The sequence below is a fragment of the Dermochelys coriacea genome, chromosome 6 (assembly GCF_009764565.3).
Source record: "Dermochelys coriacea isolate rDerCor1 chromosome 6, rDerCor1.pri.v4, whole genome shotgun sequence".
NCBI classification, from domain to species: domain Eukaryota; kingdom Metazoa; phylum Chordata; order Testudines; family Dermochelyidae; genus Dermochelys; species Dermochelys coriacea.
The window spans coordinates 43031866-43051032 of record NC_050073.1 but is presented as its reverse complement, the minus strand read 5'-3'; the positions used below and the strand labels follow the sequence as shown (position 1 = coordinate 43051032).

Sequence of the window (19167 nt, the reverse complement as noted above, 5' to 3'; positions counted from 1 at the left end):
AAAGTTACAAATGTAAGGACTGATGGAACAGAAATTCAAGTCCTTTCATTTAGGTACTGGAAAGGATTAAGTTGTTTGCTAAAACTGTAGCTAGCTTGAAAGATTCTGTGTTCTATCCTCATACTACCTTGCACTACTTATACATCTCTTTTGTTTCCATGATTGAAAGTCTATGTTAAGATGACAGATTTCTATTACCATACTCACTAAGTGGAGCACTTCGATTGATAAAAGTATGCTCTACACTTACAAAGATGGGTCACTTACTCTTGTTGGCCTTGCACCATCATTTTCTATAATATACTTTCACTTTGTACATTTTGTAGTACATTCTCTCAGTCTTCTATAGAAATCTAAGTATTCGGGGTCTGCTCCCATTGAAGTCAATGGGAACTTTGTCATTGACTTTAATGGGAGCCGCATCAGACACTCAGTCTACTTTTAGAAAGCCATTTATTTAATAGCACAGAGTTCTTGGTATCTTAGTTTTCTTGATTGAAAGCAATGGGAGTACTATTTTCCAAGCATGGCAATCTTCATAAATAATGGACAGTAATGTCCTCTTTTGCCAAACTGCTGCCTCTGTCACGTTAGTGATCCCTCAGTTAACACTGTTGCTTATTAAGGGCTTGTCTGTTCCTGGAATTATTTAGGAATGGCTATTCAGGAATTTTCACCTGGACATATGTCAAATTAAACTAGAAAAAAAACTCCCCTATTCCAGAATAAGTGTATCCAAAGACGCAACCTCTTTCATTCTGTAATAACTTTTTATGTAGCAAAGCCTTTATTACTCTCACCTTTGGGCCAGAAGGTTGTGGGTTTATGTTCCAAATCTGCATCTGGGCTCATATACAGTCAGGAAATGTATGGAGCTGTAGCTCACGAAAGCTTATGCTCTAATAAATTTGTTAGTTTCTAAGGTGCCACAAGTACTCCTTTTGTTTTTGCGAATGCAGACTAACACAGCTGCTACTCTGAAACCTGTCACAATTTATCCTGTGACTGAGACATTAAGCAAAGATTTCTTCTACTCGAGTCTGGATAGCTGTCCAGGTAAAAGTTTTAGCATTTTATGTACTGTATTGGCCAACATCCTTTTAAGAGGAAAAACAGGAAAAATTGTTGTAAGGTCCAAAGATGTGGCCAAGGCATTGATTAATGTTTAATAGCTTTGTAACAAAGCTCTTTATAACAAAGAACTTAACTCATTGTACAGTGTGCTGGGTTACTTTTTGTATAAAAGGTTCTATATATCCACCCATGTTCTGCTCTGTATGGTCCTTATCCTATTGGGATCCAGGAAGTGGGCGGGCGAAGCCCATCCACTGCTAAAGGATCCCCCCCACAGCCTAAGAGGGGGATCCACAGGACCTGGACACCAAATAAATCTGGGGGACAACTAATGAAATAACAGAGACAGGAGTGTGGTCAAAGGGTCAAATGGAGGGAACCAGACGGGGACACCGAGCAGAGAACCCCGGACAGCGCCCACTGCTCCTCAAAGGTATCAAGGGAGTCAGTGGATGCTGCCCAGAGGAACTCTGCCTGGATACGTAAACAGACTGAGGATCGGAAATAGGCCCCACAGTCACAGGAGACTCCATCGGCCAACCTCCTCAGTCTGGTTTTATAGATGGCCATTTTAGCTAGGGTCAGGAGGAGGCTGACCAGGAGATCCCGTGACTTTGTGGGGCCACGGATAGAGAGTGCATAAATAAGAAGGTGAGGGGAGAAGTGCAACCAAAAACATAATAAAATATTGGTGAGGAGCCGGAATAGGAGCTGCAGCCTGGCACACTCCAGATATACGTGTGCCAGGGTTTCCCTCACACCACAAAAGGAGCAGGTGTCTGGGATAGAGGTGAACTGCGCCAAGAACACGCCCATGCTCACGGCTCTGTGAAGGATCTGCCAACTGATATCCCCGGCGGGCCTCGGGACCAAGGTGGAATATAGGCTGGCCCACCGGGGCTCCTCACCCTCCAAAGGTGGCAGGAAGTCGCACCATTTTGTATTGGGGCGGGACACAAGGGTGAGGGCGTGAAGGGTGTGGAGCATGAGCGTGTATAGATGTTTCCTTGGAGCGGTTTGGAAGCAGACCGGCTGCAGCTCGTGCAGCCAGCTCACAGTGAAGGGGTGAGGGGGTCAGTTGATATTTCTGTTCATACTACTTTTATCACTGAGTTAAGCTGTTTTTGCTATGTCTAGCTTAATAAAGGGGAAGAGAGAAGCCATCAAACATCCTCAAGTGTATGCATCAAAAGTGGCAAAAGTCTGGAAACATTTAAAAATCTCAGGGTGAAATTCATTTCACTCTCATAAAACCAATGTAATCTGACTATATATGGGTAAAGTGCCATGGGGGAAAATGGTGAAATATCTCTCCAGCCTTGGAGCTGTACTGTTATAAGCCCATAGTGTACAATGTTGATTTTAGAATAATTTTAGGCCAAGCTAATGATACAGAGACCCATCCTGTGCAGGGAAGAGCCTAGGAAGAAAATGAAAGCTTGATGGTGCTGCAGTAAATAAGGGTTAACGGGAAAGACCCATGTAGTCTGGATTCTGAGGTTGCAGAATTTGTGATGGAGTTTACTTCCTGCTGAGAACTGTGCTCCAGAATCTGAAATTGTTTCAAGCTCTTATGGTTGCAGAGAGAAGCTCAAAACTGTGAATTGCGTAAGTGATGCAGTGTCATCTGCATGAGTCTGCAGAGAGCCACATTCAGCTGTTCTCTAGGCAAGCAGAAAGGTATGGGTTAAAGTTCAGCCAGGCTGTCACCAAAGGCGACTGCAACTACTGCTGAGCAAGCTGCCAGTATGCCCCTCTGCCATCTCTTCTAGCAGCTGTCTCTTCCACCTCCTATCCCTAGCCCCTGGAGACACTGGGTGGTGTGGACAATGCTATGGGAGTTGAGGCCAGGGAGTAGAGCAGGAGAGAACGGTGCTGGTGGAAAAACTATCCTTGAAAATAACCATTGACAAATTTTGGGCCAGTGAGTATTTTCAGCTATGATCTATAATTGTGTGTGCTTGTGGATGGAGGGGAACGGAATACATTATGTTTCTATGACTTATAGAAGTTGCTGCCACAGAGTTTAGGGGTTGTTGGTAAGGAATTTGGTCCCATTCTGCTACAGAGTACTCAGGACCCTGTTTATGGGAAAACTCTGAGCATAATCTAGTTCTTTTTTTCTATAGCCCAAAGATTTCCTCACAGAAGATATGTGACCACCAACTCCAATTATTTCTTCTAGTTTATATTGTATTGATACCTGTCCCATGATACCAAATCAGCAATATATATGCCTGTGCTTTAAAGGTGCCAAATTCACAAAGCAGAAGAGAATTATGCAACAAATGAGCTGAGAGAGAATTTAAACAGAAAAATGTGAATCAAATTAAAAACTATTTAAGAATATTTTCTTAGATGCCCAAAGAAAGCACAGGGCCACAATTGGGAGAAAGCTACACTGGTTAAAAAACCTGTCTGGCTTAGTGGAGAAGTGAACGAAGCTATAATTTTTTTTAAAAAACACAACAATCGATAACAAATTGGAAAAGTGGGACGTTGATAGCAATGAATATAAATTACAAGCTAGAAATTATAGAAAATTGATAAGGGAAGCAAAGGACACTAGGAGATGTCGATGGCCAGCAGAGTAAAGGACAATAAGGAGTATTTTAAGCATATTGGGAACAAAAGGAGTCCTAGTAATGGTATCCAAATGGTAGAATTGTCAATAATAATGCAAAAAGCCTGAAGTCATTGTAGTCAGATGTTTGGCTGTGTGTGTGTTTTCCCTGTGTGCTGTCCCAGCTCTGCACAGACAGCTGGCACAGCAAACCTCGAGTGAACCACCCAATGACCACAAGATCTGTTAAGGTACAAAGGCATCCAGCCAGGTTTATTGTTGAGGAAGCACGGTAATAGCACCTGGCAGACTCCGTGAGGCTACTAAGACATGTATGCCCCTGACAATGGATGCAGCTGAGTCAGTTGCAGGACTTTCCGCTGCCCCCTAAGCTGGTCAAAGATACTCCCTCTGAGATATATTTTTATACCCTGATATAAACAAGTTATGTACTGTCATTCTGACCTTATCTTTTAGGAGGGGTCAGTGTGTTTCTGTTATCCTTGGAGAATGTTTTTGTACCATCCTTGATATCGGGATGTTCTGGTACCACTTGATATCAGGATGTGTTTGTGTGAGTACTCTGTGCTTAGCACTTTTTAGGAATGTGTATTTCTGCAATATAAGCACTGTTTTTGCCAGATTCTGTGAGCAGGTTCTGCCTCATAGCGGGTCTCTGATACAAGGGCTTATGTCTCAGGCTCTCTTCCTACTACAGTCATCAGTAAATATTTCTATTCTGTGTTTGGAGGAAACAAAAAAAAACAAAAAAACAAAAAACAACCACCCCAAAAAACAAAAACACTACAGTTGATATATTGATAGATGATGATGAAATACTTTCCATTTCAATAGTAATTCAGGAGGATATTAAACGGAGCTACTAAACTTAGACATCATCAAATCTGTGGATCTGAATAATTTGCACTCAAGAGTTTTAGAAGAGCTGACTGAGGAGCTCTCTGAACTGCTTATATTACTTTTTCAATAAATCTTGGAACACTGGGGAAGTTCCAGAGGACTGTGAGAAAGCTAACCTACAAAATCTGCAAAAATATAAACAGGATTACCTGGGTAATTATAGGCCTGTCAGCCAGACATCAATACCAAACAAAATAATGGAACAGCTGATACCGGACTCTATTATTAAAGAATTTTAAAAGGGTAATATAATTAATGCTAATAACATGGGTTTATGGAAAATAGATCTCATCGAATTAACTCATATTATTTTTATGAGATGATAAATTTGGTTGATAAAAGTAACAGTGTTGATTCAATAGACTTCGGTAAGGCATTTGACTTGGTACCACATAACATTTTGATTAAGAAACTAGAATGATACAAAGTCCACATGGCACACATTAAATGGATTAAAAACTGACGAGTCTCAAAATATAATTGTAAATGGGGGATCATCATCAAGTGGGTTTCTAGTGGGGTTTCGCACAGATTGATTGTTGGTCCTATGCTGTTTAACACTTGTCTTGGAAGAAAACATAAAATCATCATTGACAAAATTTGCAGATGACCACAAGAGTGGAGGAGTGGTCAATAAAGAGAACAGGTCCCTGATACAGAGCGATCTGATTCACTAAGATAAACTGGGCACAAGCAAACAACTTGCATTTCAATATGGTAAATATGTAAATCTAGGAGAAAAGAATGCAGTCATACTTACAGGATGGGTAATTATATCCTGGGAGGCAGTGATTTGGAGAAAGACTTGGGGGGTGGGGAGGTGTCATGGTGGATAATTAGCTGAACATGAGCTTTCAGGAAGACAGAGGCCTAAAGAGCTAATGTGATCCTTGTATGTATAAACAGAAGAATATGGAGTAGGAACAAAGGGGATATATATTATTTTTGTATTTGGCATTGGTGCAACTGCTACAGGAATACTATGTCCATTTCTGGTGTCCACACTTCAAAAAGGTTATTCCTAAATTGGAGAGGGTCAGAAAAGTGCCATGAGAATGAGTAAAGGATTGGAGAATGTGACTTACAATGGTAGATGACAGGAGCTCAGTCTATTAGTTTATCAAAGAGAAGGTTAAGGGGTGACTTGATCACAGTCAGTGCCTACATGGGGAATAGAAATTTGATGATAGAGGGCTCTTCAATCTAGCAGGCAAAGGTATAGCAAATTCCAATGGCTGGAACATGAAGCTAGACAACTTCAGACTAGAAGAAAGGTGTAATTTTTTAACAGTGAAGATAATTAACCACTGGAACAACATACCATGTGTTGCGGTGGATTCCCCATTAATGGAAATTTAAAATCAACATTGAATGTTTTTCTAAAATATATACTCTAATGTAGAGAGTTGTTGGACTCAGTTAATTCAGGGAAGTCCTATGGCCTGTATTAGGTAGATGTCGCTACCTCAGATTAGATGACCACAGTGGTCCCTTCTGGTCATCAAATCTATGAATCTATGATATGCACATACACTTTATGAAATGAATGATCCCTGCGCACACCCATCTAAACACATGTGGTGTGTGTGCACCTACGCGCGCACACACACACCAGTGATGCAGTGCAGTACCCAGTTTTTAAGCATTTGGCTGCATAAGGAGTTACCTGTCACTTTAAGAAATGTAAACCCAGTTGTCTCCTTTTGAAATGATGATGACTGTGCTCCAGCTGTCTCTGGAGGAATGACCCCTGAGAAAAATCCAGCCACTGCATGGGTCTCAATGTTTCACACATTTGCTTTGATTGGACAACTACAATCTTAGGCCACTTGATTTAGCTAGCAACAAGTGCTCTGGAAATAACTGGTACAAGTGTCCTCACTACACTTTTTGCATTACTTTTTGTATTTGTTTTTCAGCAAATGAAAAGATTGAAGACATCAATGGCTGTCCAAAGAATAGATCTCAAATGGTAAGTGGCAAAGCAGCAGTGCATGTGTGTGTTACTCAATTCCTAATAAAGTATGACAGTTAATTTAACTGAGTATTGTGAAATGCTTGCATCAATATAATAGAAGGGGAAATCTGGACTGTTATTAGAACTAATGATCCATTTCTCATCCTATTGAAGTCAAAAGGAGAAGGATTGGATCTGAATCAAGGTACGTAACTTTTTTTTCTGTGATATTTTAATGTTTTTGTGATACTCTATATAAATAAGAATATACAAAAAATAAATACTGTGCTTTTATTTCAAAACAGTTTTTACAGAAGCAGGAAAGTAGATGTGCAACTGGCTTTTTGTCAAGGTTGCTCCAAATAAAATTAAAAATTTTAAGGCTAAAGGACTACGATCTCTTAGGCTCTATTAAGATCATCTCTGTATTTTAGGTCCTTCCCAAAAGAATTTTTTCATATATTAACGGTGGTTATGCCAAAATAGAAAAGAATTTGCAAATGTGTCTGGAAGTTGTAATGAAAAATTTAAAATGTGTATTGTCTTTTTGATTCAGTGATGGGTTTTTATCTGTAAAATGTTCTCACTTATCTGGTTTGTATTTAATCTTTGAAAACAAGCACCAAAAAATACTGTAGCAGAACTCAAAATATATAGTACATGATGAGTATGTTTGCTATTAGGTACAGTGCAGTTAATATTCTAGACAAGATATTTGAGAATATTGGCAGTAATAAGATTATTTAAAATGTGCTGTAAGAAGGAAATTATTTAATTTATGATATTTTAAACAGAGGTCTTTGTTCCTCTGTATTTTTATACAGAATCGATGTGATGACATTAAATCTAAAATATGTACAAATTACAGCTGGATACTGAATTTAGGAGTATTTTAGTATAACTTCTATACCATGTTTTGTGTGTAGTTTTAGTTCTTAAATTTTTTTGCTGTGTGTTCAATTTGTTTATATCTGGTGATGGAACCCATTGAAGGGTTAAGGGTTTGGCAGCAGTTTTCCATCCCAGAGCCGGAAACTGCTTTGTGTTTTACTATTCCATTCCCCCCCCCCATCTTTGAGATTATCCTCTTTTTATCCAAAGAGCAACCACTCCTTAAAAAGAAAAACATCTTTACAGATTTATCTTTGCTACTTTTACTCCTAGAGATAGGTAGAGATTGGCTGCTATTCTTGCTGTAGCCACAGCAGCTGTCTAGAGTATAAATAATTGAGGAAACTTTCAAGATCACTGTAATTTAATGTTTCACAAGTGTATTGTAAGAACTGAATTTCATTCATGAGCTACAGGCGATACCAAAATACATTAAAAAAATCCATTACATTGTAACTGAAAGTTAGATTAACTCACTTTTTCTCTAAGAACTAAAGTATCTGTTCTGGTGTTTGCAGCCAGAGCCGACACCAAGGGTTGTTGCATAAGCCAGGTTTGGACATAATGGTTGTCAGTGTGCATGCTAGAGCAGGAGCTGTGTAACATGCTAAAAGGGGGTATTCTTGCTTCACTTCCAGCTCCAAGATACTGACCCTGTGCTCCTGGTGTGTGCAGAAGGATGGATTGGGGCAGGGCTGTCTACCCTGTCCCACTCCATTTAGGATGCTTAGCACTGTAGTCAGTTCAGGACACTCCAGTTCTTTACCAATGGAAACATAAGATCATCATGGCTGTCCCTTGCATTGATGTGCATATCCACGGGGTTATCCATGACTGAAGACTAAAGGCCAATGTTTATCAGTGTCTGTGCTCTAAGAATATAATACATTATAAACCAGAGGGTGTAATGTTTGTAATCATTTGCCTTGGGTCAGTGGGCACAACCTTTCTCTAAGATCGACACTGTTAATTTGGATGGTGCAGTCTGCATCCCTTGATGCACTTGATCGGGCTTCATCTCCACTCATCCCATTTGGGTAATTTCCACCTCTGATGACACTAAGAGGGAACAGTCCCTGCCCTCCTCAAGGCACAGGGACTGTTATTGTGCCTGGCCCTTGTGCAGGTGGCATCATGGGGGAGAAAGTTCCTTGTGTCCTCCAAGCCCTCCCACTCACACCAGGACACACAATTTTTTTCCTAGTTTTTTACCTAATTGTTCAGTCACAGCTGTGTATAACTACGTTGCAGTTTCTAACAATTGGCTGTTAAAGTTCAGTAGTTGGAAAAGGCACATGACAGAAGCTTTCATCTTTGCCTTTCAACTAGAAATACAGCACAGTTTTCTATGAAACTGTACTACTTTATAAATACTATTAATTGCCTTTTCATAACTGTCCACTATATAAGAACTGATTTTTCTGGATCATATGTATTTATGTAATGTATATTTGTTTAAATAAAATAACAAAGGCCTGCAATTGACAGTGATTAGTTCCAACTGACATGAAGACAATTTATAGTAAATTGAGCATATATATAAATTCAGAGACCATCCCTACAATTGTAGTTTTTCTGTGTAGAATGAAACATGTCAGAAAATGGCTTCATTCTTGAAGAACAAAAGAAAAAAAATCTATTTCCTGTTTCTGTGCATGTTGTAGAAAAAACTATTGCAAACAAACATGGGCCAGTGAAGCACAGCAAGGGATGCCCTTCTCTTAATACTATTGCATTACAGAAGCTAGGCAACTGTTTTCGTATCTTATATTGATCTGTTTTTTCACTGTCCAACGGCTGACATTAAAGACTCAATATCCGCCACTCTGCAGAGTTTACGATACCATAGTACCATCTGTTGTACTTAGAGGAAGACACTGTAGTTCTTAGCGAACAGATGCTGACTATTTAATGGTGCTTACAATCTTCCAATATAGACATAGTGAAACTTCCTTTAGAGTAAAGTACAATGAAAGGCACAGGTTATTTCAGTGAATTGTGATGTATAAATAACAGTTCTGCTGATAGATGAAGTTCTTTTGTGACACAGTGATGTCATTATACAAATTCTACTTTCTATATGTGAACATATCTAATGTACAGTGGTCTCCATTAAAAAAACCCAGCATTTGCAAACTCAGTGCACAGCGACATCCGAAATCATCTTATTCTGTTTCATATTTATCTAGGGCCTTCCATCTCCATGGCACTAAAGAGAAAACAGAGATAAAGCTCCTTACCCTGAATAGCTGAGGCCTTGATCCTGCCATCTGGTCCCTGTGGACACTAACACTAGTCCCAAACCTCAGTGAAGTCCGTGTGTAGGGCTTGTGGGGCTCCATGTGGGCACAGGCATCCACCCACCCTGATCAGATTGGTGGATGGGGTCCTCTGTTACATAAACATAGGAACTTATGACAACACATAAGAAAGAGTGAAAACAGAGATGATGGTTACAAGACATAAAGAACATGCAAAGTGTATATTTGTCTGAAGCTTGAAAGATCTGAGTATTAAACTGGAGAATAAGACAGAGAAAAGAAAAGAAGCACAATAACACAGGAGTAGAGGTCAGTGGTGGAGAGCTATGTAAATGAAGAGATTTTTTTAAAAAATAGGGATTTGAAGTGGACGGGAGAGGATGTTTGGTGTAGTGGGAGAATGAGGATGTTGCAGGCATAGGCAGCAGATGATAAAAAGCCTGAAGGTGCAAGTAGGGGGGGATAAGTGGAGCATCAGGGTAGGAAGTTGGGAGAAAGAAGGTGTTGATATGTAGGCTGGGGCAGAGCTGTGCTGTGCCTTCAACATCTGAATGAGGAGTTTTAAAGAGATGAGGAGCTGTAAAGGGATTTAAGAAGGAGGCTGATATGGTCAGAGAAGTGGGAAAGGAAGGTCATTTATCCAACAGTTAAAATAAAGAGGCACAAGTAAGAGACCCAGAGGCCTAAGAAGGGGTGTTAACAGAGGTTGAGATCAGAGAGAACCGGAGTGAGAGCCAAGGTTTTGGCAGTGTGGATGGACAGGAAGGGACAGATGTTAGAAATGTTAAAGAGGAAGTAGTATAGTGACAATATTTGGCAAGAGCATGGATAGCCAAAGACAACCCCAGTGTCATATGAGTTTGAAGGCGTGGGAGGAGAGAGGAGCTGTTAATAGTGAGGAAGAGGGAATGTGTAGAGAGAATGATGAGAGGGTTTGATTTAACCACGCAAGTCTGAGGAAGTAGAAGGACATCCCAGAGGAGATATTGGAGACACAGGAAGCAATGTAGCCTGGGCAGAGAGACCATACTTTCCCCATGTACTTAGAATAGGAAATAGCTGTGGTAACCATGAGGTATCTGTGGTCATATGTCGATTCTTCATTTTTAATGGTGACCACTCTTGTGTATCTGTCTATGCAAAAGAAATAACGACCACAAGGAGGGAGTGTACTCTCCCCTCTATGCATTCACTTGTCAAAATATGGCCTGTAATACTCTGAAATATCTGTGATGCAGATATCCTATCAAGTTGCATGGCTAAAGGGAGGGAGTTCAGGCTTTCTTTTATTGTTTATTTGGCTATAGATTGTGCAGAGTTAGACTGTTTTTGTCCAGTATGGGCCAGAGCCTGAAAGACTTCTTATTAACATCATTGGCACGACCCATTGAGTAATGATCAGGCCCATATTATCAATATGTTGACTTTAACTTGCAAGGAAAACCTAATTCAGCAATGGGAAGAGGAAGATGTAGCCAAATATAAAAGATATCAGGTATATTTAGGATATAGAGGTGAAACATTAATATTAATTAATGTTATAACATAGGGTGTACAAAACTCAGGCCTGTAAAATATTTAGCTTAGCACAATTAGGCCATCGGACACAGGATAAGTTAACATAAGCAAGTTAATAATAAACCTGACTAGCTTTGTTCTATGTTTGTGATATGCTGATGTTCTGAAATAATTGCTGAGTTTGGATAACGTCTGAGAGAGATCAGTAGACACCAAGGTGAAATGTTGGAGACTTTCTTAAGGTAACTGCCTATTAATATGGTGATAAGGTGGTGGAAATGTTAATGAATATAAGGGGAACTAATGAGTTAGCCTATGAAAAACGGAGCATTCCAAAAGTAGAGGGGCATGGAAATTCAAATAAGGAAAAGGAGTTAAAACCTTCAAAGATGTGTATGGACACCAGCGGGCATCAGCATAACACATTATAAAAGTTATTGTGGCCTACATGCCTTGGTGTGTGGGAGATGCCAGGACGATGACCATTAGTGATGGTGGTGATGAGGATAACACTTTTGGTTTTTCTGCAAGGCCTGGTGTGAGTAATGCAAATATTATGCATTTTGTAATGATCTCACTTTACCAGATTGTAGTGTGTGTATTTTTTGGTTGGCTACTAAAAGTAATGGTTGTAGAAAGAGCACTGTGTAGACTCTATATTGTGCACCATGTGGTCTCCATTCTGTTAAAAACTTCTCTCTACTGTAGTTGATCTTGGGGGCTGAACTCTCCCACGTTAAATTAGGTGTAAACCCTCACTTTGGGTGGATAGTTGGTTAAAGTAACCCTTCACTATAGAGGTGACTACAAAGGTTTATTGTAAAATATCTTGGTTTTAGTGCAACACAGATGTGATGCAGTAGCATAACAGCTCTGAAAGATATTAATTTACATGGAGATGAGGTGTCTAATTTGTACTTCGAAGTGAACTGCTAAATAATGTGTACGATGCCCTCTTGCAGTAGGTCAGAGTGGAGGGCTGTGGGAAGCTGAGCCCAGAACAAAGGCTCAGTCCTGGAGGGATGTTATCTGAGCTGAGATAGGACTCTCAGGGAATGTCTACATTACAAAATTAGTATCGGGGTAGCCGTGTTAGTCTGTATCCACAAAAACAACAAGGAGTCCAGTGGCACCTTAAAGACTAACAGATTTATTTGAGCATAAGCTTTCGTGGGTAAAATCCCCACTTCTTCAGATGCAAAATTAGGTTGATTTTATTTAAATTGACATGGAGTCTCCGGTTTAAGTTGATTCTGCATGTCCCCACTATGCACATTGTGTCGGCAGAGCGCATCCTCACTAGCAGGGCTTGTATCAACTCACTGAGGACTGCTATTCCACAGTGCACGGAGCAGAGTGGAATGTTGGGTTGGGCTTCCAGGGCCTCATAGGACCAAAACATTTGCGTGGGTGGTCATGGGAACATGGCATTAGCCTCCCATGATGCACTTCCCTCCCTTCCTCTCTCCCTGAAATCAACGGCAAACAAACCAAGCCTTTTTCGTGCTTTTTTTCTCTGCACAGACCTCATAGCACAGCAAGCATGGACACCGCTCAGCTGTACACTGTTGTTTTGAGCATTGCAAACACCTCATGCCTTATCCTGCAGTAGTTGGTCAGCTGAAGCAGGAGCCGCCGCATGGAACAATGTGATGCTACCCAAGCAGCCCTGCTGGAAGCCGTGAAGTGGAGCAATTTGCAGATGCTGGTGACAGTTGCTCATCACCTTGACATGGTGGAGCACCGCTTCTGGGCCCGGGAAATAAGCACTGACTAGCGAGACCGCATAGTTATGCAGATATGGGATGATGAGCAGTGGCTGCAGAACTTTCGAATGTGCAAGGCCACTTTCATGGAACTGTGCAAAGAACTTTCCCCAGCGCAGCAATACTAAAATGAGAACTGCTCTAACAGCTGAGAAGCGAGTGGCGATAGCTCTGTGGAAGCTTGCAACGCAAGACTGCTACCAGTCAGTGGGTCATCGATTTGGAGTGGGTAAACCTACCGTGGTGTCTGCTGTGATCCAAGTTGTCAGGGCAATCAATAGACATCAATTCAACATTAAAAATAATAGCATGTAACCCCTGCAGTTTGATTGAAAATGTATATTCACCAGAGGTGCCTTTGCCGGCATCACGCTCCGCTGACAATTGGTCCTGTGAGGGGATGGGCTCCAGAATTTAAAAAAAGTTCTTGGCTGTCAGGGAGAATGGATCCTCTGCTTGCCTGCCACACATTCTCCTCCTCCTCCTCCTCTTCCTCAGCAACAATGTCCTCCTCGTTGTTGCCCCAGGTCATCCGGGGCTCCTGGGAGATATCCACGGAGTGTTTTGGGGTAATAGTAGGGTTGCCACCTAGAATTGCATGCAGCTCCTCATAGAAGTGGCATGTCTGTGGCTCAAAACCAAAGTGACTGTTCGCCTCCCTTATCTTCCGGTACTCTTGCTGAAGTTCCTTTATTTTCATGCAGCACTGCTGCGTGTTCCTGGTGTAGTCCTTCTCCCCCATGCTGTGTGCGATTTTTGGCATAGATGTCAGCATTTTTTCTCCTGGTCGGAGCTCTGCGTGCACAGACTCTTCTCCCCACACAGCAATAAGATCCACTACTTCCTGTGTGCTTCATGCTGGAGCCCGTTTGCGGCCTTGAGCAACCATTGTCAGCTGTGCTGACAAGCTATCCACACCGATCGAACAGGAAATGAAAATTCAAAAGTTCCCGGGGCTTTAACAGGAGGGTGGTTGTTTCCTGTGTACCTGGCTGAAGTGCAGTGGAGTTGAAAGTGCCGTCCAGAGCAGTCACAGCAGAGCACTGTGGGACACCTCCTGTAGGCCAATTCATTCATATTACACAGCACAGTGTCTACGTTATCCCCATGTTGAAGCGTGGATGTCGACTGAAGCCCCGTGCCTCTCATGGAGGTGGAGTACAGAATTTGACTTTACAAACCCTTTAAGTCGGCAGAAGGGACTCGGCAGTGTAGACACATACATTATTAACCAAACCTAACTTTGCTTGGTCTACACTGGTGGGGGGGATTACGCAGCTTCAGCTACATGAATAACGTAACTGAAGTCAACGTACTTAGACCTACTCACTGCGGTGTCTTCACTACGGTGAGTCGACTGCTACCGCTCCCCCATCGACTCCACCTGCGCCTCCCCACAGTGGTTGAGTCGATGGGAAAGCGCTCGGGGGTCAATTTATTGCGTCTAGCCTAGACGCAATAAATTGACCCCTGCTGGATTGATCACTGCCTGCCGATCAGGCGTGTAGTGTAGACCAGGTCTCAGACAGGGAGGCTTGGATGAGTGGAACACTGCAGGGATTCTCACTCAGTAGACCTGACTTGGGCTCTGGGAGATGAGTCATGGGGGAAGAAAGTGAATCTGGGAGCTCTCAGGTGGCTGGTCTGGATACTGGGGCCCTGGAACAAGGGCAGAAACAAGGGGGCAGACGGTTAATGACTCTCTGGTACATGAGCTGGAAATGATATCCCAGGAGTGGACGTGGAAAACTGTTGTGAACCTGTTACATTTTGGGAGAATGGTTTATCATGAGGGTTCTGTGGGCTGTTGGACATGTACAAGAATAAATATATTTTCCCCGGCAGACTTTTGAACTGGACTTTGAGAAAGACTGTGTTCGCTTCATGGGAGGAAGAAAGGGGAAATGGAGGCAGACATACCTGTCGTGGTGTGGCTTATTGCATGTGGGTGCCCCAGGCAGGGAAGCCTTGTCACAGAGGAAACCCTCCTCTTCCCTAAAAAATAAAATAAAGACACCTTACAAATTGCCTGAGGGTCAGTAAAGTTAAGGGAGAAAGTAAATTCAAGAGTCAATGGTCTTCAGCTGCCAGGATCAATAACAAAAGGGGGGTTGCCACCAGGACACAAACCATAAAGAGATGTAACAATTAAAAGAATTGATCTTCATTTGCACCCCAAAACAAATTGGAAACCAGTGGAATCTTGGAACAGGTGTAATGTGATTCATATGTCAGGTGGATATATGGTGAATATAAGTGTACATTATTGAAATAATTGGATCTGCAGCCATTTGCATGAGATGAGGATCCGACCTTATGTGTGTAACATCACTAAGTGGGCAGATACCTTCTTCACTAACCCCCAGGTATTTAATTGCTGTTTTATAGGTATCAAAAACAGAGACTTTAGGGCCCTGCCTTCCAGTTTGTCTCTCAAGTCATTTTTGTTATTTAGAGACCTGAAAATTTCACCTCTGCAGTTTCTCACTGTTAGCACTACAGTTACAATCCACCCAGCATAGGGAGATTGCAGAGGACACACCTTGGCATTTGTCAGTTAACTGCAGGGGTCACTTTTAAATGCTGTTTAGCATTTCCTATCTGATGCTGAGGATGCTGTCCCATGTCACTCAAAGCCAAATTCAGCCTTGGTGTAACTCCATTGTCTTCAGAGTAGTTGCACTTGGTTGCTCCAAGGTTGAATCTGGTTTCAGGAGTGGAAATTGCACTCAAGCTCTAACACCCTACAGAGAAATTCCACCAAGCTGCGTAGTTGTCCCCCACACTGTCTTTATTTTTGGATAATCAGCAATCACTGGAGCCTGATCCTCCAAACACTTTTATTCCATTGTTGTCTAAATGAGCGTGACTGGTTGCAATAAATCTTCTGAGGGTGCCCCTCCCAAGAACCTCTCACTTTGTGGGGGTCTAGTCACTAGAGCACTCCCTTCCCAATGCAGAGTTTTGCTGCCTAGAAATGTGTTTTTAATTCAGAGACACAGCAGTGCAGAAGAGATCAAAAGCATCACAAACATTTTTTCTCCATAACTTCCAGGCACAGGATTTCTTGGAATCATAGTTCGATGGTTAAATTAAGATGTGTATTTTCAATAATTCTTCTCCAAGGTTGTCCTGAGAAATCTGATGCAGAGAACTTTTGTATCTTGGTTTTTGTTAGGCATTATTATTATTACCTTGACTTTGTTACTCCGTAAGTTTGTGTTTAAATATTACATCTGTTTGGTGTTCCTATAGTAACAAATGGACATCTTTTGACTTTAGCATGGTATTTTTCAGCACAGCTGTCTGTTAGTCTGAAGGAAAAAGCATTATCTGGATCAATGCCAGACTTACTATGGCAGCCACTAGCTTAACTCCTTCGACTGCATGCTGAGACACTTGGCTAAATATTGAGAATGGGAATGTCTAACACTGCATTTTTTTTAAGGTAGCCTCAGTCTCTGTTGAGTTGATCACAGTTGATCACAGTAGGGGCCTAAAAAGAAATAGAGCCCCTGGTTCTCACTTGGAAAGTGCACAGGATGCTTTCTTTTGCCTTTTGTCCTTTAAGGAAAAAAAAAAGCATAGCTGCAGTGTGCATGAGTTTCTGCATTTTGGTATATTGAAAGGAGACTTTTTGAAATGGTCTTCCACCCAGGAATAAGCAAATATGAGCTTAACATGTGTCACACTCCTGGTGATAGCTTTGATGTGCTGTAGATGGGGACTTTTTTTCCCCAGTAAAAGTGACTCACATTTTGATGGATATGATTTTATTCTGTGACTGCTTAGTTTATTTTAAAATTTGATTATTTAATGCAACCAGGAAAGTAAAAGAGAATTAATTTATTATAACAATTCAAGGTTTAACATCATACTAGGATTTTGACATAAACCAAAAAGGACATCAGAGATGAGGCCGTCCTTAACTCATCTTATTGTGCCTACATATTATAGCATATCTGTTACATAAAATTACCTATTACTGAGACCCTTGTAGGCACAACAGACACTATTAAGTTCAGTGTGGTTTCACTTACTTGCACCAAGGTTGAATTTGGTCTCAGGAGTGGAAATTGTGCTCAGGCTGAATTGTGCAGAGTGAATTAAGGACACATTCTTCATGATACATTACTTGTCTTTGGTCTTCAACATTATTTTCACTTGACCTTTATGATAAAGGCCTTTTTAAAGCTTCCTTGCAGGGAAGAAAAGATTAAAAGCAAGGGGCTGGGGAATCAATCAGACTGGAAATAAATTGTAGCTATAAATTTATCTCCCCTTATAGGATGAATTAATTCATTCCCTTTCTGAGCCCCAGCTATGGGGAAATCTTTGTAGATTTTCTAACTGGGATGGGTCTGAGTAATGTAGGTTTAAAGCATATGTTGACAGCAAGAGATACCTGCTCATGTTTACATAGTTCAGCTTCTGCTTTCTGAATTCCACATAATGGCTTTACTTTCTGAACAGAAACCCTATTTTCTTTATCCATAAAAAAAATGTACAGTGAGATACGTCATGAAACTCCTCACACTAAACCAGAATGTGACAAAGATTCTGTGTCAGGTTTGTGATTTAATAGATGAAGCTGTTTATACAACTGTTTCTTTTGCCACCTGGGCTTCTGTCTCTATCTGAATATATCTCTATTTATAGAATACCTAGTACAAAGCTCTTTACACTCAAATATCCAAAGTGAGTCATACTTTTGACAAAGGATTATCCAGTCCAGAGAAATTAGCTTTCACCTCTGTTAGAGTATCTGTTTGTAGATCTTTGATTTCAGGCTTCCGCTGATGCACTCTTTTTGTGTAAGTATGTTTAATTTGGTTATTTTAAGTAATTAAATAGTCTTACTCCAAAGCTGCTGTGATGTATGTCCAGTTTATTCTCTGGTTTTTGGCTGGGATTATTTTTATAAATCCCGAATCTAACTTTTTTATTTTGGGCTAAACTGTGCCTTCGTCCTGGCTTATGCAGCTATAATGGAGAGTGTGGAGGAGTAAGATCTCACACTCCCCAGTGAGACTGTGTAGGACCTGGTTGCTGGGTCCAGGCACAGGAAAGAGAGCAGGGACTGTACACCCCAAATGTTCCCTCTTCTGCCACCCCAGCAAGTAAGCAGGCACAGAGTAGGTAGAGCCATGGACTTCACCCTCCTTACCGCCCCCAAACACACGTTTGCCAGCCATGATGGGGAGGCAGTGCTGTATATGGTAATGGGCTGTCCCAGTACACTCCTTCTCTCTTGCCACCATGGAAGAGAAGAGCTGTGTTCTTCAGAGGGGTGTGTTCTTACCAGAGCTGTTGCTGCAGTGGGTAGCTACGAACTGCCCCCTACACTGGGTTGAGCCTAAATGCTTGATTTAGCCCATTAATATCGAAGAACATGGTGCTACATCATTTTACCCCACTTAAGGATTTGGCCCATGATGTTCTTTCCTTGTTTGAAATTAATTCATACATGCTATTTTAATTTTGAAAATGAAATAAGCAATTTATTTATATAAAGAAAGTAGCCCAAAGCAACTTATGGACAGAAAATGTTTTATTTAGAGGAAAGAATTCTAAAGCCAATGGAAATGTTTCATGTGGTTATTATAGTTCTTTGTTTCAGGGTTTGATTGATTTCAGAATTAATTTTACACATTCAGGTTACAGATTGATATATCGAATCCTTCAGTACTTGAGTTCCTGGATGGGGATGAAAAACACTGTGTACAGTAACCAGTACCGTGTATTTCCATGTCTTCTGCAGGCATTTAAGCTCTTAATTCCAGTTTAAATTTTTTTTATATGTACCCTAAAGGTTGGTGGTTCTTACAGTGATTGTTCTTATGGATTCTTTTTCTGATATACATGCATCATAGAACAGATTCTTTTTGGCCACAATGTCCATTGGGGCCACACCGGTGCCTGGGAAATCCTGGCGCCTCCCTTCACCCCCACCTAAGTACATAAAGAGCAGGGCAGGCCAAATTGACCCTCAGTTCCTTCTTACCATCCATGGCAGCAAGATGGAACCTCTGCTGTGTCCCCTTACTCAGTGCACCGTGCAATCTCTTGTTAGGCTAGTTAGTGGTTGCTAACTCATGATTTCTATAGTTAGTGTAGTTAGTATAATTTTAGTTGTTTGTATCATTCCCACTAGCCAAAAAAAAAAAGGCAAACTTATAATAGATTTGGGGATATCCCTGATAATGGGACCCAAGC

At 41.2% G+C, this 19167-nt stretch overlaps 1 protein-coding gene across 10 annotated transcripts in view; it reads left to right on the top strand.

Annotated features, from left to right (window-relative positions):
- Positions 1 to 19167, top strand: part of NAV2 (neuron navigator 2) — a 642916-nt gene that overhangs the window by 428909 nt on the left and 194840 nt on the right. For all 10 annotated transcript variants that reach the window (XM_038406029.2, XM_038406028.2, XM_043516356.1 and 7 more), the window contains one exon: positions 6478 to 6530. In XM_038406029.2, the coding sequence (XP_038261957.1) occupies positions 6478 to 6530 (53 nt within the window). The remainder of the gene's footprint in view (positions 1 to 6477; positions 6531 to 19167) is intronic.